General features: G+C 37.8%; 1 protein-coding gene across 1 annotated transcript in view; it reads right to left on the bottom strand.

The window, feature by feature from the left end:
• Positions 1 to 1,206: 1,206 nt before the first annotated feature.
• Positions 1,207 to 26,517, bottom strand: part of snx25 (sorting nexin 25) — a 67,453-nt gene continuing 42,142 nt past the window's right edge. Inside the window, exons 8-19 of the mRNA XM_034015300.3 lie at positions 23,462 to 23,593; positions 21,728 to 22,003; positions 19,283 to 19,447; positions 18,112 to 18,243; positions 12,412 to 12,552; positions 11,742 to 11,855; positions 10,331 to 10,495; positions 9,989 to 10,106; positions 6,400 to 6,466; positions 4,990 to 5,171; positions 4,571 to 4,671; positions 1,207 to 1,715 (exon numbers count right to left, since the gene is read on the bottom strand). Of these exons, the coding sequence (XP_033871191.3) occupies positions 1,635 to 1,715; positions 4,571 to 4,671; positions 4,990 to 5,171; positions 6,400 to 6,466; positions 9,989 to 10,106; positions 10,331 to 10,495; positions 11,742 to 11,855; positions 12,412 to 12,552; positions 18,112 to 18,243; positions 19,283 to 19,447; positions 21,728 to 22,003; positions 23,462 to 23,593 (1,674 nt within the window). The 3' untranslated portion in view covers positions 1,207 to 1,634. The remainder of the gene's footprint in view (positions 1,716 to 4,570; positions 4,672 to 4,989; positions 5,172 to 6,399; positions 6,467 to 9,988; positions 10,107 to 10,330; positions 10,496 to 11,741; positions 11,856 to 12,411; positions 12,553 to 18,111; positions 18,244 to 19,282; positions 19,448 to 21,727; positions 22,004 to 23,461; positions 23,594 to 26,517) is intronic.

Genomic DNA, 26,517 nt, shown 5'->3' on the forward strand with positions numbered 1-26,517 from the left:
ATAACAAACACAATAGTCCAAAATGAAACTTAAAAAGGTGCAGTCCTCCAAATCCGAACTGATAAATAAACGTCAATATTTCAGTCTTAAGCCCGAGACAGACAGGCGCGGCGCGGCACCACTGGGCATTTTCGATGTGCGTTACCGCTAGTCTGCACCCAGACACACAGGAGCGGTAAGTGACTAAGCCAGTACAGTTGTTGTCAGTACCACACTGTAGGCTGTGTACTCGAATAGCATTTACATATATGGCCAAAGGTTTTGCATCACCTAGTAGAATATTAGGATGCAGACATAATTTTGACATTTTATTTAACATCATGAAATCTAAGAAACTACAAAATGGTATCTCAAAAGTCTACAATAGTAGTACAGTATTTCTTTTCGAAATGTCACATTTTTAAATTTTTGGAAAACTACAAAGTGATATGTAATTTCAATATGTCAATGTAACATTATTAATTCTGTAGGGCATGATGGAGAACTTTTGGTCATAGCTGTAATGCCCCCCATATAATCTACTAAATAAAAACACTGGTTTATTTTTCAATGCTGTTTTTCTGTCATCTTATGCAGATGTATGAAATGAGCGATCTGAGCTTAGCAAAGAAACATGCAATACATTGCTGTATGTAGCAAGTAGCCTTCTACTAAAGTGTTAGAAATATTTAGTAAAAATTATAGTGAACTACAGAAATAATAATAAAAAAAAGGTAGGAAGTATGCTTATCAGGGGCGATGTATAAAATACTGACTTGCCTGTCATTGTATGAAATATGGGAGGGATCAAACACTTCAGGGTGCTTGGACACCTCCGTAGACAAGTTTCATTCATGATTTTTCCTGCCAATCACATGTTGTCAGCACTTGGCTGCGATTGGTTAATCCACCGATGGTACCGCATGACAGCCAGAAAAAAAATCGCTCTTGATTCGATTTGAGCGGTACCGCGCTCAGCGTCACCGCGGGACTAGCGGTATCGTCCCGCACTGATGTGTCCAACACTATAGGAAAGCAATGGCAGCGATACAGGCGGCAAAATGCCTTGCATGCTGCGCCGCGCCCGTCTGTCCCGGGCTTTACACTACATTAAATCTAATGATGAACTGTGAGTTATCTACCAATATCGGCCAATAGCCATTGGCTATCGGTATCGGCCAAGAAAATCTTTATCGGTGCACCCCTAATTTCTAGTCAACAATAAAATAGTCACACTGACTTTACATGAAGTATTGCACAATAAAGCTTTTAATGAACACAATAAAGGGTAAGGAATGTTCAGAGTTCTGTGAAGTTTTAACATGAGTACAACATTCACTTGTCTACAACAATTAACAATAAATTACACCCGTCAGGGTCTTAAAAATTACCCCGGATTACTACAACATATATCTGCAGTTGAACTTTATCAAATTTCCAAACTAACAAACAAAATTTTAAAACAAGCAGCTCTTTCATTTAGCAGTGCTATATCAAGTCAGTTCATATTGTGGTACTTCAGATAAAACAGGAAACAACCACTGACATGTACTCAGTTCATTCCTCTGTAAAAAGAGGATAATATAGTTTGCGTCTATTGGTACAGATAGACATATTCTTCAATTAATGTACAGTACATTTATACATGTGCTTTCTTAGACCCTGCCTGTTCGGAGTTGATCCAGCTGAGCTCTCAATTCAGGACAAAGTTCTATAAGCAACAATTCCAAGAGAACCTAGGAAACATTTAAGAGGTACATTTTTAGTTTCAGCTATTAGTGCAGAAGAAGCATTCACACAGTATATATGTTGAATTGCAGTAAGTGAACTATTGACCTTGGATTTACTGCCCTTAAGTATTTATATATTACATATGATTTATTATTTTTAATTCAATGTCTTAATGATGCAAGAACATTATAAATAATACATTTAGGTCATACTATATTGAAAACCTACTGTCTACACTACATTATCAATTTCAATGGATGGATTTGTTTATAATCATGACCGACATCCTGGGGCCAAAATAAAAAAGAAAGCAGCTGTTGTAAATCCAGGTCATTTACACAATGTAATGCATCATACAAGCATTCACAAAGACCTCCAGTATTCACTGTTTCAATATTCTTAATGAGGTTAGAAACTATACACAGTTTAGGTCAATCTCGTGTATACAAAATGATTACCATGTACACTGATATTGTTTTTCATTACCAAAATTTAAAGGAGAAAAAGATTTATACAATGGCTTTTCTGTTTTAATAGTATAAACCATCATAATCAGCCTTACTCAAATTGCTTGGCAGCATGACAGCACTCATGAACAAAATGCAACTCTGTTAAGTGCTGGCAATTATTGTTTATTCTGAAAGTTGATATATTACCATTATAAAATAAGCAGCTTTCTTGGAAACATGTACACATTAATAATGCTAGAAATGTATTGTAATACAATGTTCGCAAATAAGGGTTGTGCCATTGTATTGACATAGTTTATTTAAATCAAATGCAGACATTCTAGGAAACATTAAATTAGGGCTTCATTTTCTTTTCAATATTATTAATAATGTGTTACTTTCAGTGAACGAGTACATCAGTGGCATACATTCCTCACCATTGCCAAGAAAATAAAAGGAGTGCCAACAGTATCATGACAAAATAAGTCACCATAACCTAAATCCACTGTATGCACATGTAAATATGTTTGACAGATGCACCCTGTGTGTCACACACTTTGTTACATATATCAAATGTGATTAAACTTGGTGTAAAAGGAGTGGATGGTCCGCCAATAAAGGAGCTAGATGATATATGTAATTACAAACGCCACACATGCACACAAATGTATTTTATTTAGCAAGTTGTACATAATTGCAGATGTTGGCTGCAGTGCCACCACTGAGCTACCAGCACTGGTGATGCTCATTCTGATGTTGTTTCTTCAGAGAAGCTGGTGAACACTAACAATGGTAAGCACCGAAGCAATTATACAATATAGTACAAGTAAAAAAAAAAAAAAAAAAACAGAAGTTGGCTGTATCTGACCATGGCGCTGTTTCCTCTAAAAAGGAAAGTCTCACCCTCATTTTGACTTGCAGTGCTAACGCACACCCTCACAATACAATACACAAGCTAAAATCACTCCTTGCAAAAACTGCTTTCTTTACTGTCTGTGGCTTTTCTTTTCCCTTTCTTCATCCAAGACAAAGGGATCCTGTTGTTTGCTTTGAACTTGCTGATTCAAACTAGGAACACCTGTGTGCAACTGCTGCAAGGCGTTCCAGAGGCACACCCACCAGCCTGTTAGAGACCTGTAGCCAGCCATCCTCGGCTAACATTCTCCAAATAATCACAAATAATCTGGCAGCCTCGTCGTGCACGGAGCGCCCTGCTCTTCCTGCAGCTACACGTCTATAAAGCGGTCTCTGTCCCTGTCACACTTGGTTTGTAGATTCTTATCACAAGCTGTTGAGACTATCAGAATCTGGGGGTACTGTCTGCTAGTCTGTCAGTAAAATGGATGTAGGTCAGGCTGATCTACTTGTATGTGTTACTGAAATCTCTAATGATGTATTTATAGCCGTGGCAGGGGATGAATGTCACTGACATGCTTGTACTGTGTATTAAGCAACTTGAACACCACTGCAGGAAGCGTCCTTTTACCTGAGTCTCCGTTATACTGAAATATCACCATTTGTTAGTCATCAGATTTCTCCTTCAGTGGAACAATTCGGATATAACCTTAATGACAACAGATCATCTTGGCCCTCCATGTATCTAATAAGCTGTGCTTTTCGCACATCCATAGCATTATTTTGTTACAAAGTACTTACTGATGTAGAAGATCATTTTTCTATTGAAGAGTGGCAGTGTGAAAGCCCTGCCGGTGCATGTGTTTAAGGGTTGATGTGGGGAGTATTGGGTTGGCAGGGAGGGGGTTAAGTTTCTCCAATAAAACAGGTGGGAATGTGGCTGGAGCCGTGAATTGTAGAGGTGTATAAATAGGTTGATCACGGGTGTTGGTTAGAAAGGATTAGGACTGATGCTGGTGTTGGAGGTGGAGGGCGTTCTGTGTTCCGTGCTGTGCTGTCTCGTCCTGCATTGTTGTAAGTTTTTGTACAGACCTTTTGTTTTGTCCATTGTGCCTTTTATTTTGTTCATGTATTTTTATTCGTGTTTGTTTATATGTTTGTAAATAAACGTGCGCGTCAGTGCTTCACTCTGTCTCTCTTCTGTGCCAACAACATCCAGGCCGTGACGCTACCCTGTCACAAAGAGCTACTGAGAATAATTCACATGCACTTCAAAATACTGTACTTTATTCCCTGAGATTGAGCAGAAGGCTCCTTGACTCTCTTCAAAGCTACTGATCAATCCCAAGAGTTAAATAATGAGCGTTCCGATTTAACCTAGGGTGTTCCACAGAAAAACCAATAGCAAGCTTGTGAGAGGAAAACCATGTGACCAACATCTTGTCTGCCCAAGCATGTTTCATGTCCTCATATCCCTGATGGGGGTATGCATCCCCAATTGAGGATACTAACAAAATTCTCAAAGATCCACATACAGCAGATAGGATGTCACTTACATATAGGAGATGCTTGTTGGCACTCGTTTCCTGCAGCGCATTAAATATCTTGATGATCCCATGCCGGGCATTCTGCTGTCCAACAAGGCTCTGTAGAGCATCTAGGGGAAATCAACAGTTTCAGAGCATCCGTTCACTACCCCACATTATCGGTCAAGAAACACGTTTAAATTTCTGAGGTATGTAATGTAAAGCTAACGTAGCATAAACAATAAATAATGGCTCTACATTTTTTAATTACTTTCCTCCAAGGCCACAATGTCAAAGACAGTTTTGAAGCAATCAGTTCTAATTAAGCATTAAGTAATTGTTGATAGCGAGTCAAATTAACCATGGCAGCGTATGGAAATTAATAATCAAATGTCATCTGTTCTTCCAGAGTAACAACAGTTGGCTTTACTCGAGAATAAAAAGAAAACCTGGGATGTTGTCCAGTAGCTTCTGTTGTGCTCTTTGCTTCGTTTCCTGGCGCTGAATCTCTGTTCTGGGTCTTGTAAGGGCCGCCAGTTTTCCATTTGGCCAGAAGGCATCTCGAAAGACGTTGATGTAACACACAAGCATCTGCTCGCTGAATATCCAGTTTACTGTGTCACGGATCTGCCTGCAAGGCAAAATGTATCTCAATAGCTACTAAGATGTTGTTCTTGAAATAAATTAAATCAGAAATCTAGTTTAGATTAAACTTTGTAAAACTAGCAAGAAGGAATAATTAGTTACATGTAGGGAAAGTTAATAGTCATAGTTGTGTTTTTTTTTTTTTTTTAAGTACAATTGTGTATTCAATGTGGAATTAACAATCAACCACAGGCTGGTTTGGTTGGGGAACTTTACAAATTCATAATCCCAGGTTAACCTTGAACTGGTTTACACTGCTCATATGCTATTTATTATGAAGACTGTCTATTTTGTTAATACTACTTTTGTTAATATTACTGAATTATGAAGACCACTAAAATGACAATATATTACTTCTGCCATCATGTTCAAACAGATAAAACAGTCTGATTTTAAGGGAATATCTTTTTTTTTTTCTCAGAAATCCATGTACCAAGCAAATTGTATTAATATTATTATTTAAAGCTGCACATCTTTGATAAAGGATGTTTAATAGGTGGCAAATAAATAGCACGAAGACAGACATGACAGGATGCCTTATTTCCCCAAGTGAGAGAGGTGAAACTGCCACTGCTGTCATTTTCAGTTTTGGCAGAACTCTGTGATGTCTCCTTACACCGACAGCCTGAAGAGCCAGCCTGCAGTCTGCAGTTAGTAATCTCAGGACAACAGCTTTTCTTTTTGTTTTTTAAATGGCTTCCTACATAACAGCAGTTAGGCCGACTCAAGAATTCCGAGGCTATAGTATGGTGCATTGTGACAGATTTTTCTACACTAGTCTTTTTATGTACATGTTGGTGATGGTGTGTTTGTTAATTTTGCTGATTCACAACATTAAAACACAACAAAATGGGTTTGAAAAGTTTTCTTTTTTATTTAAGATTTGTATGAATTATATGCAAGACTAATATTTTACCTTCTGTTTATTTACATTTTAAGGATAAGAAATGTCAGGAAAGTGATGTCTATTCCCGAGGAACCCTGATGTTGTTAAATGCTGTACAATAAAATGTACTTTTATTCAAAGAACATTTTAAAAGACATATTCAGAGAGGTTTTCACCTGAAGACTTCCATTCACAACAGAAAAGCACACAAGAGGCACATGTTAAGTGTTTTTTGCTGGTATTTTAGAATAGCATTGATTTGTCCTAAATCATGAGAGCCAAGGCCAGTTTAACACACAGTCTGGAACAAAAAAAAAAGACTACTTACTTGTTAATAGTTCTCCCAAATGTAATTTGAACTAGTGCAATTAGTGTCTTTCTGACCCACTTAAACACTGTCAAAAAAAGAAGAAAGAAAAAAGAAGAAAAAAAAAAGTAAAAAATCAACAAACTTTTTTTTTTTTTTTTAATACAGTTATGCTTTTTGGATTTTTTTTGTTTTACTTAATTACTAACCCGAAAACACTGATGTTTGTTAAAAAAGGTATTTACAACATGTAGTTGTGCTAGTTGCAAAAATCTCATGAAAACAATGTAGTGTTTTGTCAGTGCTTCACCATCCACAGCATTCAGCAATGCCCATGTATATCTTATTAGAACTAGCAACTAGCAATATCACTACTGCCCCCCCATTTTCTTCTATTGAAGAATATCAATCAACGATATCAATGAAAAGTTGCTGCTGCTTCCAGTTACCTCGTTTAAACTAACTCCAGTGGTCTAGCTGCAATCACATCATGTGACCTACAGCACAGTTACCAGGGTGCAGAGGTTTATCTACAGAGTATTTTAAATACTTGTATATTCTGAATTAGAAAAATCTAGTGAAGATCCAAAATATTCTCAACACATTAAACATTGGTAGGAGGAATTAACGCTCTTAAAAAAAGATAATAAAAGGTAAGAATTTTGATTTTAAAGCACCGGTTAGCACTTTAACTTTTTAACTATTGGTTGAGCAGTTGCAAATGTGACATGTTTATATATGCCTGAGACGAGAGGTTAAAAAAAAAAAAAAAAAAAACATCTTAAAAGGGGGAATTTTTTTTTTTTTTTTTTAGCCACTAAGGTATACAGATGGATATTGAGAACTCAAAAAACAAATGAAGCAGCTGAATTTCAGAACTTCAATCTACAGATCTTCCATCTGCCACCAGTCTCACTATTACTCAAGAGCAAGCACAGGTTTGTTTGCTCTGGGTGTAACTAACATTTCCAAATGTGTTATTGTTTAGCATTGCACTCCAAGCAATTTGTTTCCTACAAGCACCTGATAGTATCCTTGGGAGTCCTATTGCTTACTGCAACATATGGCTTGCTTCTCATTTACTTCACTACACAGGACAATAATGGAAGGGGCTGCAGTATATAACCCAGTTATGTGTGAAAATGAAAGTGTAAATTTTATTGCTGTAGAATGCATCTGACCATGAAAGTGACATCTGTTATCTTGTTAAGTTTCTGAAGCATAAAATCTGTTTACAACAGTGTCATACAACTTTCCAAAGTGCACAAAGGGAATACTCTCTACTGAAATACTGCCATTAAAACAATCTGTGACAACTGAAGTTCATTTATTGTTTACATTTAAATTGAAATTTAAGCGCATTACACAAGAAAAGTAATTCAAGGCTATAATGCTAGGCTATTATATGTATATTGTGATGGAAGTGTACATTCCTAACCGGAATTTGGAGGCTTTAGGACCCTGGGGTTAGGAGATGTGCACTCCATCTTCTATACACATACAGAGGCTAACTTCACTACAATGAAACCTTATAACGATTCCAACAGCAAGAACCAATATTTTCAATGGAAATTAGCCCCATTAGAGTGATCACTTACCAGGATCGACCTGGATACAAATATCTCAGTGCTGGCTAAAACTGAACTTCCTCCAGTGTGAATGTGTTATTCTCTCAGTGAAATTAAAAGACTAAGGTTGTCTAATTCAAAGATAACTTATTGTAGTGCGAACCATGCATGACGTATGCTATCGTTGCCTGCCCGCCATCTTCACATAAACTATAACCAGGCAACTGGCGGGAGGAGGAAACTGCAAACAGTGCATTGAGAAAAGCATGAAAAATATGAAGCAATCTGCGCAGGATATTTTTTGTACATTCTTTTCTTTTTCATTTCACTACCGTTTTCTTATAAATACCGTTTAAAATGTTGATCGATGTGAAGTCATTTTCATATAAAGTACTATAAAACGCTAAAAACGCACTTTTATAAAATAGCTTTCTTATTTTAGTGGGCTTTAATGTAACTTTAAAATTGCTGCTTTTGTATTATGGGTATACTGTTTTTTAAATATGATATTTAAATGGTTACATATCATGTTTCTTCATTATTCTGATGCAGCAAATTGCCAAACACTATTATAGTGACCACCCTGATATAACAAACATTTCTCCAGGTTCCCATGGGGGTTCGTTATAGTGAAGTTTGCCTCTCTCTCTCTCTCTCTCTCTCTCTCTCTCTCTCTCTCTCTCTCAAAATTGTTTTTTTTAAATACTCTATCCTGATTGGTCAAAACAGGTCACATGGGGGTGTGGATATTACAGCATATCACCATGGGTTGGCACTTCTTTTCAAAAAGTGGAGAATCACTTGTAGATATCCATACGAAAAAATGTAGCCATATTTAAATTCGCAATAAAGATGACTGACGAGATGTATGTAAATTTTGATCTTTTGGGAAACCAAACTCTGGATGAGATTTTGTATGAGTCTGAATCGGACACTAATGCAAGTGGTGAAAAAAAAAAAAAAGTAAGTATGACTTCGAGTACTAGACATCTTGAACTTACTAAAGCGCAGCTTCTGGACATAGAAAAAGAAAAGGAAGAAAGAAATACACAAAGGACCACTGCCTGGGCATTGGGTGTGCTATTTGACTGGCTAAAACAAAAATCATTGTCCACTGTCCGTAGCTCAGAGGGATTCATTCTCAAGCTTTGTGACCCTATGAGCCGGTCTTATATATATATGGTCACCACAATCCTTTAGAGTAAGTGTTGTGTGCTGGTACTGTGCAAACACATCTTATATTTAATCCCATATTAATCTAACCTTAGTTGTATGACACCCCTGGTTTTCATGAGTGGTGCGAGACATTTTAGGAACAATCAGCTATAAAACTGTGCTTCTCGGCTCCTGAACTTTATCGTTATTCAGTGTATAAAAGGGGCTGGATTGATGGCTGTACTAGATGGAACACCTTTACTCATCCATAGACCAGGTCCAGCAAAAGCAATCTGATCTTTCACAGCAGTTCATTGATTTGGCACAGATAGTCACTTCCACTACGCTTCCACACTAAAATGGCTCCCTAGGGAGGCATTTTTTAAATACAGTAATAAAATGCCAAGTCTTACATGAACAAAATGTAAATGACTCTCTGACTGCAAACTAAGTGAATTAGTCATGGGCATTAGAGTTTATTCTGAAATACTGAAAATAGAAAAAAAAAATACTCATATTGGTTTAATAGTATAATTATTACTAAACAATAGACAGGATATTTGGGCTTGTGTTTTAAACGTTGTATTAAAAGTAACGGTTTATAGTTCATCCCAATATTTATGTTTATCCAAAAGCCATGTTCCAGCAATGTGAACCTCCTCCACAGCTACTACACATAGCCTCACACAGCTAAGTGAGCTGCACAGTGCAGAGACGTGCTGAGCACACTGTAAATGAAGCATGATTCTCAACAGTCAGCTGGCACCAAGTTTGCACAAGTGTTGAGAAGACAGTAAGACTGTAACATTCAACCAGGTCTTTAATCCTTTACCTGAACCTCCTAGATGTATACTGTTGGGTAGCAACAAGAGCTTCAATGTACTTACTTCCCCGAAGTTCAAAGATTTCTCCAATCAGCATGAAACAAGGTTCAGCAAGCAGGTCTTTCTTCCCATCAAGCTCATCTACATAGTCGGAAAAGTCAATGTCATCTTCAGTCTCCTCCTGAGACAATGAGAAAATATCCATAGGAAAAAAAAGGACAGAAATGAACTGCTTAAACGAGCTGGTTACTGAACCCCACCAGGAGGGGTGTAATCACATAAAAACAGAGATATCATACCAGATATTGAAAACATCAAACACATACTCAGACATAAGTCATGTAAATGTGATTCTCTCATGCTTGCTAGCAGTCTTTCTTCAGAAACAAACCGAAATGCACAAACCTCTTGGTGAGAGAAGAAATCTCCAGGCAGCCTCTCCAGGAAGGACGACAGTGAAAAGGAGGACTTCTTTCCCTGGATGTCGATGACCTTTAGGTGCTCGGGCGAAGGGCTGAGAAAGGCATACAGAGCCTCACTCTGACACAGCCTCTCGTCAGAAAGCATCTTCTGAACAATAGAAGACACTGTTCAGTGTTTATTATTGAGGGGCAAAACAAATACCATAAGGCAGCACATATACATATATGAGACAATGGAAATCTGTACTTTATAAACAAAGTACGTTGCAAACAATTCGAAATGCTGTATGTAACTGTGAACATAAGTACCTTAAATATAAACAATACAAGAAAGCTTAACTGCCAAAGAACGGGAGTTTATTACTGTATTTGTACAAAACACCCCCACCCCCCCTCCCCGTGTGCCGTACAATGTAATAATTAGTACCATTTTATGAATTTATATTTTAAATTGTATACGTTATGTATTTAAACTATACAACGGCTGTGCAAACAAAAATATAGAATGAAAGTAAACAGCAACTGTTTTTCCTGCCTGATGTCACAAATACCGCCGTGACTCATTTACTGTCCTGGATGTACCTTATTTGCACAAAATATCTACCTGATGAACAGGGAAACTGTACATCATAAACACTATTTTTTTTTTTTTGGTCAACAGGTTTATAGCAAAAAACAAATTCTTAAACCCAGTCTTTGGTAGTTTTCTCTTTATTAGGATGCTGAGACTGCTTAACAACTACTAAGTAACATTTAAAGGGAGGTAGAGATCTGGAAAATAAAAAGGAAAAGATCAAGCCCGACCAGTCCTCCCTGCTGCTAGCCATCTTCAGTCACAATGGACTTGCCCGGGAATCTGACTGACAAATCAGTTTTGCCCTGCCAAGCCTACACCCTATCAACTGCACTTCATTTTTTTTTTATTTTTTTTTTTTTAAGAGAAAGTATGAAAAAGCAACTGTGCTGTGCTTCCCAGACACCAAGTCTCCCTTACAAGATGGCGGATTTCATGAAACGGCTTTGAACCCTGAATAGCAAGACAAACAAGGCTAGTTTGTTTATATAATAATAACCTGAACTTAGCCAAACTGAATCCTGTCCTTTTCAAATGTACCAATATACTTTAAAAGCAAGTTTATTGATCTCATCAGTAGCAGCAACTAAATATTAGTGAACCCAAAACCTCATTTTTTTTTTTTTTTACCAAAAATGAAACCAGGTTGAGTGTTTTTACTAAGTATCCCTGGTGTTTACTCCCAGGTGTGAATGGTTACATTAAATTATATAGGTTTGTTTTTTTAGAGCTTACATTAAGTGTATAATATGTGTATTCATCATTGCAAGGTCAGAACATCGTTTTAATAAAATTTATGAGTTAGTAACCCAGATCTCACCTGCAGGAATGCGTTCAGTTGGTTTTTGGATTTGTCCAGGAATTTTTGGTCAACAGATTTAAATGGCAGCTTACTGAGGGAGGGTAACTGTACTTTTTTCAAGGATGGGAAACACTGTGCAGAAAGGGGGGGGACAAAATCAGTTTAAAAATACAAACAACAATACATTTTCTTTCCTCTTGAAGCAGCACAGGTCTTTAAGGAAGCTGTGCTCGACACACTCGCTGTGAAATTGGTTTAGCCATAGAAGGCTTAGGATCTAGCAAATAAAACAGTATACAGTACATTGCAATGTACTTTTAAAAAAAATACAGAGTCTGTGATCAAGCAATGCAGGAGACATTTGGACACCATCTAATAGGGGTTGTTACATGGAACTGGCATAAAAAATCTGGTTGTATAAAAAGGTAAGAGAGAGAGCTGCTTTTCCTTCTGACTTCAGAAACATGGCTATGGAGGGCGAATTACGTAAGAACACATTTCTTTTTACATATTTTCTTGATAATATAAAAATCTGGACAGCAATATCATGACTGACTCTGTCTCTATGATAACACAGCAGCACTCAGTTAGCAGCATTGTTAAAGTAATTACTATACCTCAGTGAAGACAATGTTAACACAGGCACGTGGGTGTTATGCATTACAGAGAAGCAACAGAAATCTGATACCTCAGTGAGCTTTCTGTGCAGAGTCTGGAACTCGATTAACCTTCTGGAAACTGTCCAGCTATTGTTTTTAGACTCGTCGCTCTCAAGTAAATGCACACAGATAGAGTAGCAGGGCATTTGCTCACCATTCTCTTCAGCAACCTGTTACAGAAAGAAACAATTTTACAACTAAAACCAAAAAAAAAAAAAAAAAAAAGGTATGTTTTAATGCTGACCTCTGCTTTTGAAATGACCAAATTCAATTCATTATGATTTCCTTTTTAAAGAAGCTGTTCCTTCTTAATTGAATTACCTTGAGTCATTAAGTCTTTAAAGTAAATTGAATTAATCTCATATAAATAAAAACATGGTAAGAGAATGGGTGTTTTCAGCAGTGACAATTCTCCAATGAATGTAGACACTAAGTGATTCAAGCCAAACAATACAACACTGATTTATTTCCATGTTCTATTTCGGTACCCAATCAAATTTTCATGGAGACATACTGTACACATGTGATTAAAATGAAGAGCTTATTGAACATGTAGAAAAGAGACCAGAAACATGGACACACAAAAACACTGTGATGTATAAAATATACTATTTATTCTTAATGAGTTTACTGATTTTGCAGATATAAGGTAACATTGTTATAATGTAACCCAGGCAGCTCTTAAAGGTTTTTGCTTTAGTGTTCTCAGTCCAACTATGCGTGGAACATGACAACTGTTTTAATTATTTTTACATATATTAGACCATTGTTATATTGGTGAAATATATTGTTTTGGTTGGACCTATACATATCGCACAATAACACTGCTGTACTCAGCATGTATTCAATGAATATGTTTTCACTTTATTTAAACAAATTTAACAGGAGAACCCAAAAAAACATACCTGCACAATGCAGTGGTGCAGTCAGTGTTTGATTACAAACTATGCAGTGTTTCCTGCATTATTGCACGATCCACGCTGCATACATACCTAATCACGCGAGATGTGATCAAATTCAAATTCAAAAACAGCTTTATTGGTTGTACACGTCATTGCACTTGATCAAGTACCGTATTACATGTAGTCAGTTTGCCCAAAAATGATTCTTATAAGCGGATTGCTTGATTCTACAAGCAGAGTATTTTACATTGGATAGTATAGGAATGATTGTGTCCCAGTGGTTTTGATCACTATATGCGGTTGGTTCTTATATCAGTGATTCTTCTAAACGGAGTGCACTGTATTTTTAACAGACTGATAAAGAATTTGTTACAATTTTGTAATGTCTTATTAAGTGGAATTCACCAAGATTTTATTTTGATATTTACTGACTCATATTTATTCAAAAAGATATTTGCTATATTTATATTATTATATTTTCTTCAATTGACGCAGTAGCAACACTGAAGCTGTTAAAATAATAGTATATAATAACACAATCATAATAAAAAAAATTAACATCTGGTTAATTTCAAGTACGAAATGTAAGCATTACCATAAGGGTATTTAACTCTTTAAGACCTGTGATGCAGCCTGTTGTTTGTTACGTCCTACATCGGCCTTGTGCCCCGTGTGAAGCCAGCAGCTTTAGTCGCTCCTTTCCAGGGATCAAGCAACGTAAGTCGGCTGACTTTGTGCTCTTCCCCCAGGCTGCAATAGCTCTGGCCAGAGTTATTTTATTATTATCATTTTGGCTTTGGCCATAATCACGAGACGGTTTGTGTAATTTAAGTAATTATATTACTGTATTATTGTATGTGAGAAATATTTTCTTTTCTCATTATATTTTTCTGTTTTTACAGAGACTATGTGCAGACTGGAGCTGGCGTTCCAGTCTGAGGGCATGGAGTCAGACAGCACATCCTCTGCGGTTAAGCTCTCTCTGTCTGCAGAGCTTATACCACTAATCAAGAGGGCCACTGCAGACTTGCAAGTGCCCTGGCCTACAGAAGGCGAGACAAGGCAGTCAATCTACAGCTCCTGCTGTTTACAGGTCTATAGATACCCTATATAGGATGCACGATGCGGAGAAGCTTGGCCTGGCCTAATTCCTGCCTGTGAAGACTTCAATTGCTGTTGGTACTAGCGCCTTATTTAGCATTACTGTCCAAGGACGCTATCTGCCCCAATAAGCTGTGCCGGGTCTCGAAGGTGATCCTAAAGTGTGCCTATTCAGCCAGTGCATTCGCCGCACGGCTGGGCAACTTTAACAGCATTCAGTCATACTTGCTGAGGTCCTTCTCTGACAACCACAGGCCCTCACCACCACAGCTGGATGAGCTGCGCCTAGTCAGAACCTGCTCTGTCTGTCTAAACTGAACGGGCAGGCGGTGGGTAGAAACCTGGCTGTGCTGGTAGCTGCACGCAGGCCGCTTTAGCTTTCCTAGGCACGTGTGCCTGATGGGGACAAAGCACCGCTGTTGGATGCCCCTATTACACAGCGCAGAGGAATCCACGAAAGAGCTGGTACGCTTGCTCCCCAACCGACCATCCCCAGTGCGCCTGTTGCCAGAGGTGGTATTCAGGAGCGGCCCATGGCTCGCCATGGAGGCTATATAGGTCCCGCCGCCTGGCGCAGAGACAAAAGCCTCAGGCCAAGCCACAAGCTGAGCAGTGGCCCTAGAGGTTTGCTGCCACAGGCCCAGGGCCCCTTCTCAGGAAGCCATCTGGACTACTTGCGTCAGTGCGCCATGGACATCTGGGTGCTTACTACCATTCAAACTGGTTACTCTCTGCAGTTCAAGCACGGTCCCCCTCCCTTTCGGGGCGGGACTCCAACATCAGTCACGGGCCCGCAAGACGCCGCAGTGGTGCATCAGGAGGTAGCAGCTCTGCTGAAAAAGCAGACTACTCGTATGGTACACCCCCTCGTTGGAGGAAGGGTTCTACTCCAGGTGCTTCCTGGTGCCCAAGCGGGATGGTGGCCTCAGACCCATCCTCGACCTCAGACAGGTCAACCTGTATCTTAGCCGAAGGAGGTTCAAAATGTTGACTATACAGGAGCTGTTGCAGTCAATCAGGCCAGGTGACAGGTTCACCACGGTGGACCTCAAAGACACCTATTTCCACATCCCCATGGATGGTTCGTCTTTCAGGGAACAGCATATGAGTTCCATGTCTTGCCATTTGGCCTCTCTCCCTTTATCTTTTCAAAGTGCATGGAAATTGGCCCCATTGAGACTCAAAGGCATCAGAGTACATTTCTATTTCAGGGAACCATGGTTATGATAATAACCTAATGTTATTTTTTTTTCTAGTCATCTAATCAAACCATGTCACAGTAAATGTACAAAAAGCCAGATTACAATAGATCAGCTATTACCGTTTAAACATGTGATAGACACATAATCAGAATTATTAAACAAATAATCCATAATATTGTTTATTTAATTTTTATATGATGCTAAAGGGGTCTTCAACCCGGACGCAGCGCGCATGCCGTCTCCTTGCGCGTCACTCTGCAGTTGCCGCAGACCACTGTTCACACCGAACGCTGCAGGGGAAGTCATCGGCCGGTCTGATGTTATGTTACGGCTGCATGTACAAGCAACAAACAGTAAATGCCAGCGGGAAGGGAAAACTCTTTTTATACAGAAGACACAAAGCTTAGTTAAAAAAATATTTCAAGTAATGAGGAGCGAAACCTATAAAACCTCATTTTAACCCCCCCTCCACACACCATCATAATCCCCCCACAATTACCCAAAATATCAGGCAATTGTGTTGTTTTTATTTTATTTTAAACATGTTGCTTTTAAAAATTGAGATATTTTCTTTCTTTGTGAGTTTCGTCTAGTCTGCTGGGTATAGGCAAAGAGAGTGTGAGGCATCATTATACATTGATATTATTGAGCATTATCGTATACACATGATTAAAAAATGCAACTACTGCCATCCCATCATATCAAACTTTTAGACTGTAAAAGTGACAACACAATACCTGGAATAATGAACAGCAAACAAAAAAAGATAATTGCGATCGCCCTGCTCTACCGGAGAAAGAAAAAAAAATTGAGGGTCCATGACATCCTCAAGAAAAATGTACGACAAATATCATCGGCTGATACAGGAACTCCGGTTTGATGAAGGCAGATTTCAAACCTACTTAATGTTGTATTATACAACTCTGGAAAATCAGAACCACAAGCTTTTCCTCTGTTTTATTTATTTTATTTTTTTAATTTCCTCCTCACAAAGGAGCCTCCTACTTTCCCCCCCGATTGGCTGCTGGTAATTTATGTCACAGTGCGGTGCAGCAAAAGTTGAAAAATATTTTGCCTCCTGCGTGCCGCTCCGCAGTGCCGCTTGAGTGCCACTTCCCTCTACTGCTGCGCGGGACCGCCTTCATTGAAAACAATAGCTACTGCCGCGCCATGTCCGGTGTGAATGCCCCTTAACACAATCTAATACATTACGTTGCTGTTAACTTGCTGAGCACACCAATACAGATTTTTTTTTTTTTTAATAGCAAAACCTGGGCAATTTAACAATGTTACTGTTTCCGACCGCGACAAAAGAAAAAATGAATGAAAGCAATCCCAGTTTTCCCGGATGTCTGATAACTGTAATTTAAGAGTAGATCTAATTCTTATAGAAAAGACAATTAGACAATTGATGAATGCTTGCTTTTACATGCAATTGATATTTACACTGAAGCTGAGATATTAACTGGATATTTCTTAATGAACTGATTTATGCTATTTTGATATTTAGCTTATTTTCTAAATTTTGATCAAATTCATATAATGGTGTTACGTGGTTTACTGCTCAATTGTTTATCTCTGCAATCTTGAACTTGAAGGAAGAAATATATAATTAAGAAAGTGAATTCAATTAAACCATTATACATATTCATGAACTGTATCAATAAAAATGAGTGGATCCCAAACCATTCAAACATCTGAACACTTCTAGTCAAAACATTTGTCACTGAATGCATTAATTTTCTTTTAGTATTTCTAAATCCAGCACAATTGAGCATTTAATAGTAATGGATGCCCTGTAATGCACTGAAAAATGTAATGAAAAAAATCAGAAACATAGCATTGCATACCATATTTGACAGACGAAAGACATGACTTTGTATTGACTAATACATATTTATCTTTTAGCTTATAATTTGAACATTTTCAGCAGGCCAGTTGCCAGATCTAGATTTCGTCACAGAATTATAGTAACAGAAAAACCTGCAAAACATAGATCTTAAAACACTGCAGCACTTACATAGCACTCTTTTGGAACTGACTGCTTCTAAAACACATGAGAATAAATATGACTAGATAAGCAAAACAATAGTATTTTACACTGAACACATCATTAGATGTTTCCAGACACTTTTTAAGTGCTTTATTTTTTTACTCAGAGGCCCTAAATTACCCGACTTTCTCCCCAATTTAGAATCTCCATTTACGATCTACCTGCTCATTACATATCAGCATCTATGCTAAAAGCCCAGCGTGGATGCAGCTGAGTTATGGGTGGTATGGATTTCCTGACTTTATTGGCTTCAAGCTGCACCATTTAAATTAATTTAATTGTCATTTTTTTAATGAATTTCCTAACTTTGTGGCTTCAAGTGTACACCAAAACAATTTTTATTAAGTTTTTTGTAATGAATATCATCCACATGATACGATTATGAAGATCATCTTTGTCAGCCCTTAATTAAGAACCATTCCTATTTCCAGCTGAAAGAACGGAGCCCCCACACCACGTTCCCTGAATTACCTCGTTGCTATTGATAATGGCTCGCCACGTGCCCAGGTTCTCGCACCACCAGTCTGTGCGCGAGATGTGTAGCTGAAGGTCACTGTGCTCCTTCTCCATATTGCTGATCTCCTCCCTCAACTTAGAGACAATCTAATGGGGGAATCAGGGGTTTAGAGGTTACAAAGGTAAAGTAGCAATTTACTCACATTTTCTCAAGGTCACATCTCAGGACCTGTGGCAGGACTGAGGCCTTGCACATGTAAATAGTGTTGTTTTATTTTGTTTAGTTTTGTCAATAAAGTTTATTGAAAATGTAAGTTTGTACTATATATGGCTGGGCTGGGAGTTAGAATCCCCTCGATAATTGGGACAAGTGTGGAATGTGGCCAGGTGTTCGAGTAACTGTCAATTAACCCTGGCCACATGGTTTAAAAGTGAGCTGGAAAAGCCAGTTCTTTGTTATCTACAGCAGGAGATGAAGGGCTGTGAATCTGTGGAGATCCCTCACGACTGTGTGTATATCCAGGGTGAGTGAACCAACTATGCAACCACTATGTACTCAACTGGCACTGTGAACGCAACTGAAGATCACTGCATGCATACTGGGATGCCTGGTATTGAAGAATAGGAATTAGTTTAGTGTGTTGTCAGGAAGAAGGTTTTGTATTTTTGTATTTATTTTTTTCATTACACTGTGTGTGTTCTCCTGCGCTAGGACAATCATTGCTGGTACCCTAGTAGCTGCCACCTACCACTACTACAAAATAGTGTGTCAAACGCAACCTCTGTGTCTCTCTGGTCTGTCAGTGGATATCCACAACTCTCTTTTATGGGACAATATGACCGTGAGACCTGTGAGTTTGGGGTCACACAAAATGATTGACTAACATTTCAGTTGAAAGATCTGTATCCTGATATGTAGGTTTCAGCAAGTTTAGTACTACTTGATGAGCGATTAAAGATCAACGTATTGTTCTTCTTTCAAAACCTAAGATCCCACACTTCTTTACATCAAATAATATATCAGTTAGAGGGCATTTTCAGTATATTTTCTTGCAAATTGAGACTTTCATTGTGTAACAGTTTGATCTATTCAATTAGTGTGAGGTATGTAAGACACTACACACACACAGGTGTGGTAATGGAACAGCAATACTATCCAGTATACTGTTTGGTGAAATAAAGGTACCTTTCTGTCAGGTTTTGGCGCATTGAGAATGGAGCCCAGAGCTTGTCTTTTGTACTCCAGCTTCTCGTGTAGCAGGCGAAGCTTGTTGACAGCGTAGCTGGCCTGCTCATTAATCCCACTGCTACCTTCATCCAGCACCTCCTCACCGCTTTCACAAGCATGGCTCTGGAACAACACAAGAAAACAAAGTTTAACATCAATAAAGCAACTTCATCTCCATCTCTGAGAGGACATACTTTTAGTATTAACAGATTGCTAGTGCTTGTCAGAAACAGGGGTTTGCTTTTAAGCTAATGCCATGTCATTAATTACTCATAACTAAGGATACCATTTTGTCACGGTAATGGCTAAAAATATAAATTTTCACGGAATGGTCAGGGCTTTGAAGTTAGAGAAATTTATTAATATAATATATTGTGATATTTAAATATTTGTGCTAAATAAACATCTTTAACACAAGAAAAAAAAATCTCTGGACAGCCAGCTTGTTTTCCTTTTGATCAGCTTAGTGTGCTTTCCTATAGCTTTGAAAAACATTATATCATCACCCGAATAGATGACTCCTCTGTACTACTGCCTACCACTGACAGAGAGTTAAGGTTTAAAAATAACACAGAAAGATTTTTTTTGTGTTTTCTCACTATTTATTATTTAAGATGCATAAAGTAAATTACTAACAATTAAGATTGGGTCATTTTATATGCATTCTGAGACCAAAAAAAGGTCAAAGGTCAAATTTCAGGGTAATGCACTTTAACAAGACCAATATCTATTTAAATATTTGTTCTTAACAATTTTTTTTGTCTGAAAAAGATGACTGTACATTGAATTTTGTTTTGTGAACTTTAGCAAAGACATACCTCATTGGTTTTTGCGTACCCTTTTTTTGTAAATATATAAATGCATCTGCTTTCTTTAGCCTTCTATGGCATACAGAAAAAAAAAGTAATACAGTGACCTTTCAATTTTATAGCTTTAAAACACTTATTTACATCTATTCTTTGAAACAAAACAAAAAAAATGCATGTCTTCTGGCAAAATATTAAGATACAATAACTTATATGCAGTAAAAACCACTTGTGAGTAAGGGTCAGTCAGCACACAGATTTACGCGCCTCTGTTTTAGAAGCAGTGTTAACCCATTCAGTCCATCATTTTTTACCACTTTTTACACTTGCAGGCATTTCGTGTTGACATCGTAGCAGAACTTCTGAGAACTGCTTGCTGTAGAGTGGTGTTTTTTTTCAGTGTGTTTTTTTTTTGCATATAACGGGATATGATCGCTCGTTGTGATCAATTCAACTTCCTCTGCCGGTACATGTGTGAGCGAGGACGTTTTTTGAAACGGAATGAGGCTTAAAAAACATTTGGAAGCAAACTTTCCTTTCACTCAAAACGTATGCAAATTAGCAAAACGGTAATGATTCGTCATGCACGCATGACCTTTCCTTAGCCCTACATTAAATTAACATAATATTCATCTCAGGAGTCATTTACTCGCCACCATCTGTGTTTTTGTCATGTTTAATTGTAACTCCCCTTTTAAAATGACCCTGAGCACTGTTTAATGCCAGAAGCCCTAGTGTGTGTGTGTGCGTGTGTGCGTGTGTGTGTGTGTACGTCTCGACACGTAAGAGAGGGAGGATGTCTTGGAGAAAATTAGAGGTAGTCTGTTTTTATTTGTTTATTTAAAAAAAAAAAAAAACTTAACTGAAATCAGTCTATTAATTTTCCAACTGTACAACTACTGTTTTTTTTTGTTTTTTTTGTAAATTCAGATTCCAGGGAGGGGGGCAAGTGCCCCCCCTTGCACCTATCTGTGGACGCCCATGAACGTGTCTATGGTCACTGTTTACTGTGAAGAAACAGCAATGGCAAGGAATGAAAAAAGTGAAGAATAAATAAATTGCGGTGTCAACTTTATGTATTATTTAATTTCGGAAAAAACAAAACAACGTTTAACTTGAACTGCTATTTGGCACCCTTTGTTTTGTAGTTAATTCACTGGGGTAAAGTAAGGCCTACACAACGTATTCTTTACTCCTGGGATATTTTTCTGCTTTAACATGATACATAGTGTAACGTCTTGCTGTAAATTAAATGCACACACAGAGGCCACGCCCCCTGCCCCTGCTGCTATGCTGTCTCTGCCTGCGTTCAGAGCAATATATAATGGCTTTTATTACTTTTTGAAACCAAACAACTATCCGGATTAATATTTAAATTATGAGCGAATATCCGAACATGAAAATCCTGCGTTTGTCCAAGCACTAGTAAGAGTTATGTGTTACTTGTCTGGAAAGCTGGGAATAAAAATAATAATAATAATAATAAAAAACAGATTAAGCAGACCTCCTGCCCACAGCTAGGGGACCATCACATTTTTTAATATACAGATTTGGTATCTGGCCTTTCTAGATACCGCTCTGGTCAGTGCAGTCTTACCGCCTCATCTTTGTCCTCGGAGCTGGACTGCGAGTTACTTCGCTGTTCCTCCTTCCTGATGAGTCTCTCGTACATGTCGCTCACCAGGAATGATGGGTAATACCTGTCCTTCATTGTTTCACAAACGTCACTCTGGATCTTGTTGAAAATGTCAGTTCCTTTGTTACCCACAAGTGTCTGCTGGATTTCTTTGTAAAGAGCCTTCTCCACAGGAATTTCTCTGCTTTCCACAAAGAAGTTTTGGTAGATTTCACCAACTAGTTGAGGTATTTCATTCTGTGGAACAAAAATGTAGTTAATTGCAGGATAGTTAAAATGGAAAATGCAAATACATTTGAAAAACATCAACTGGGCTGAATTCTCAAAGCTTTTTACAACAAATGTCTATAGGCATTGTGACAGGGATGGCTGAGTGGTGACGTCAGACCAGATGCAGGAAAAATAACAAATGCAGTACTGCAGGGCAAAAGACACGGCGTGCGCCGTTTTTATTTAAATAACTTACAAAAAAACGCTCACAGAGCAAAATAAAAGTTTAAACAAAATAATGACGAACACAATAAGAAAATAAGTATTCAAGGTCAGGCTGGGCAAATCGCTTTCACTGTTACTAGATTTATTTTAGTTTTGTTTTCTCTCGTCTCTTCCGCTCTCGTTCTCCACTTCCGAACACCCACCCAGATTGCAGAGAGCTGCAGGTGACCATCTCCCGACTAGCAACATTCAAACAATTAACTAACTTGGGAGATGGTCACCTTCTGCATGAGGTTTTTTTTTTTTTTTTTTTTTAATGTGGATGGGGCTTCCCATCCACTCTGTAAAACAATAACAAAACATATGGCTTCTCGCTGTCATATATACCAATAATAATAATAATAATAATAATAATAATAATAATAATAATAATAATAATAATAATAATTTTATTATTATTATTATTTTTATTATTGTTAATACAAAAACAAAACAAATACAAAAGAATAAATTGCACAGGGACGGAGGGGGTACCCCGTTCTAAAATAAGCAAATACATTCATGGCAGGGCTTTGCCCTGCCCTCTTTTCATATGCAAGGCTCCTTGCCCTGTCACAGGCATAAATAACTATTGCAATTCTAAACCAAACCAAAGACTTACACTAAACTGCAAGACCCCAAATCAAATGTTTGAGAACATTTGTATTAAATTATTTTTTGAATGTAACCCTGTGTGTGACAGCAGGGAAGGTGTTCAGAAACACCTCCAATATGCAGATGATATAGCTGTACTTTAGTGTGACATGTCAAGGTAACATCGAACCAGCACACAGGCACGAACAGATCTGATGGTAACAGTGTCAAAAGCAAAATAGTATCCAATACTGGCTTATCATATTTACTATCAACAGCCTTAGACGTGGGTAAAGTGAATTACAGACTTTCTGTATTCTTGTAATACAAAGCATCCACAGTCCTAAATACCTTGTCTCGGCACAAGCTGCATTCCCAGAGTACATGCTGCCAAATGCGCCAAAGAAGCTATCTTTAACCCACACAATGTTACACCTTTCTGTTGAAGAGTGCTTATAATTATGGAGATGTAGTTGCCATATACTGGGTCTGATTCTCAGAGTTAATGTTCATTAAGTTCCCATTGGCCTTATGAAACCACTGGTGTCACAAGCCCTGTGTCTTCCTGGAAAAGACATCCCTTCCCCTCCAGGAAGCCCTGTTGCTGAGCACCTTGGTTACAAGTACCTTGTTAGCATTTTTCAGATACTCCACCGATTCCCAGAAGCTAACGAGCGCTCTCTTGTCGACCCTTTCCATGTAGATGCGGAAATGTTCCCGAAACTTTGGGTTGGACAGGATTTCCTCGAACTGAAGAATCTAGTAACAGAACACTTGAAGTAAGTAAAAGCAGACATACCTATCACTACTGTCATTTAAAATGGTGGTGTGGCTAGTGAACTGTGGACTAAAACAGGTAAAACTACAACATTTGTGATTATAACAATTACAGCACCACAAAATTAAATAAGTAATGTTTAATCATTATAGCAGAGTGGAAAACAGGAGCCAATTATTCCTACAGGACAGAAGTCAAAACTCCAGCTTCTTTCTCAGACTATTAACAGGTATCAATATTAAGAAGTGTATAATACAAATGTTAAGACTACACACCCGAATTATCACCATCCTTGTATTGCCATTTAGGAGATACTTATTAAAACTGTTATTTCCCCATGGATACATAATAAAATGGGTAAAATACAAAATTACAAAGTCATCTTTTCAATATTCAGTGCAATGTCTAAAAGCAATGAAGTATTGAGATAAAAAGGAGAGCTCCATTAATTGGCCTGTCACCTGATTATATTGAGCCATGGTTCCAGTACAGACAGTAGATTTCCTTAAACACCAATCCCCCGCTCTGGTGAACACACTCAGGACTGAGACACAAGTCCATTGTACTTTGTTTGTCTCTTCACATGTAGACTTTTAATTTCCAATAGTTGCATTTGTTGCAAAGATAAATACTGTGCAATCATCCATTAACTGAAGGATGCCATAAAATGTGTATTATTTTGTTAACCCTTTCAATGGTGAAAGAAACAGGACTAACCCTTTCTGTCACTATAAAGATGGACATTTTATACAAAAGAAAAACAGTCACAGTGCTCGTAACCTCAGACAAATACAGTACAAGTTACAACCTAAAAATACATTGTTGTTTGACTAAAATATTTGACAAAAAGATTCTCACTTTGAAGGGGAAGTCTCCTGAGCAATTTAGCAGATTCAGCAGGTGATTATGAAAACCAAAATCCCCATCAAGTTAAACCACCAGAGGGGGATAATACTTTAATGATCTATAATGGTGGAACATTTTAGATCTGCCATAGTTTAGATCAGGGGCTCCCAGTCTAAAGGCTTCTACATGGTTTTAAAGGGACGCAGCATGTACAGAAATATGAAAACCTGTTGCCCTTTATTTACATGAACCTGGGGTTATTTTACAAATAGTATGTATCACTCTAAAATAAAATGGTGATGGTAAGAGAACAGTAGAACTTGTTATATCCTATCCTATGTTACCATACCCTCTATTAACTGATGGGCCTCTGGCATGTGTCATTTACACATGCTGCTACCAACTGAATGGTACAGGTGGAAACTGATCAATGCACATTTTACTATGGGTGTAAAATCAGTAAATTCAGCTCACAGCAGGGCAGAATGGATTCCATTGCAGACTTGTTTTTAAAAAAAGACGGTGTGTTTGGGAATTCAGTTTCACTTTTTATATGCTGTTCAATAAACGAAAACAAGAAAGCAAGGGATTAATGTAACTATTACCATTGTTTCTCTCTTGGGTTAACACACACGGTGCAAAACACATAGAAAGCCTGAGAAAGTACAGTAAGAACTGTTTTTGGAGTGTTGTTTTGTAAATTGACAAACACTGTATTACAGTGTTTTGTTTAGCAATAATTTCCACTGATTTTCTTTGTACAGTATACATGCAATACCGTACTTTAGTGTTTTAGACACACTGATGTACCTGACATTGTTCATTTATAATGCCCCCAACGTTAATAAAGCAACTACAATGTAGCATAACGACTCCCTCTCGGATATTATATTTTTACATATGCAATGGATCCCTAGAACCAATTAAATCGGATATAACAGGTTCTACAATATAACCTACATTATAAAGTGTTACACAGCCTTACAGCCTCTATCATAACGTAGCCACTTACAACTTTCGCTCGGCCAAAGGCTGTCCGGTTACAAGTGGCCAAAATGAGACAGCACTCTCGTGGCTATAAAACCAAACTATGGAGCTCTATTCCTTGTCATAACAGAGACTCAAACTCCCACATGAAAACCAATTTCAAGTCTCACTTATTGCAGTTTCACTCTATGATATTCACCTGGGAAATTATCTTTTTTTTGTAAATTTGTTTTTAAGCTCTTGCTTCTTTTTAAATCGCTTGCTTCTTTTTTCTTGTTTTTATTATTGAATTTGAACGGTTTTGCCATTAAAGATACAATAAAAATATCATGTTGTTGTTAACAGAATCACTTGTGTTACTTATCTAATAAATGCATGATTTCTGCCAATATATGTTTTTGAGTAGAAGGTACTCCCCAAACTAGAATTAATAGGTCAGGAAAGAAAGCTTGTAAAGCCCTACTTTAAATAATTAATATAGGGGGGGGCATTTTTCTCCTCTAGGCAGGAGTACTCTCACACTGTCTAGAGTAATTGCTATTGCTATAGATACCTGTCACAGGGTAGAGGAAGGACTAATACTAATTGGAGACAAGAGTGAAATGAAAACAAAATGATTGAAGCAGCACAAATACGTTTTTGAAAATGTCATTGATTCCAAGAGACTAATGCATTTCCAGTGAGCTTCTTGAAATCCTGTGTCTCAAATCAATAGGGCAATGATTCAGGCAAAGATATATTGAAAAAAATCTGAAGGTTACAGTGCGACTCAGATTTATTTATTTGTATTCATTCCCGATTTCTGAAAGGACATCAAAACGTCAAAACACCAAGGCAACATATACAGTACTAACAGCAATAATCCTTGTGTGCATCATTCTCTATTGCTGTTGCATCTCTGATCATTGTATACTGTTGTGTACTCTATTTTGGCCCTCGTGCCGTCTTTATTTTGTTCCTGTGTTTTGTGTTATTTGTTAAACGTGCGCATACGTGTTTAAAACTGCAGCTTTCTGTCTCTGAGTCTAATTCCTGCCGGTAGCCGGCCTAGGCCGTGAAGCTACCCTGTCAC

The sequence above is a fragment of the Acipenser ruthenus genome, chromosome 2 (assembly GCF_902713425.1).
Source record: "Acipenser ruthenus chromosome 2, fAciRut3.2 maternal haplotype, whole genome shotgun sequence".
Classification (NCBI taxonomy): Eukaryota; Metazoa; Chordata; class Actinopteri; order Acipenseriformes; family Acipenseridae; genus Acipenser; species Acipenser ruthenus.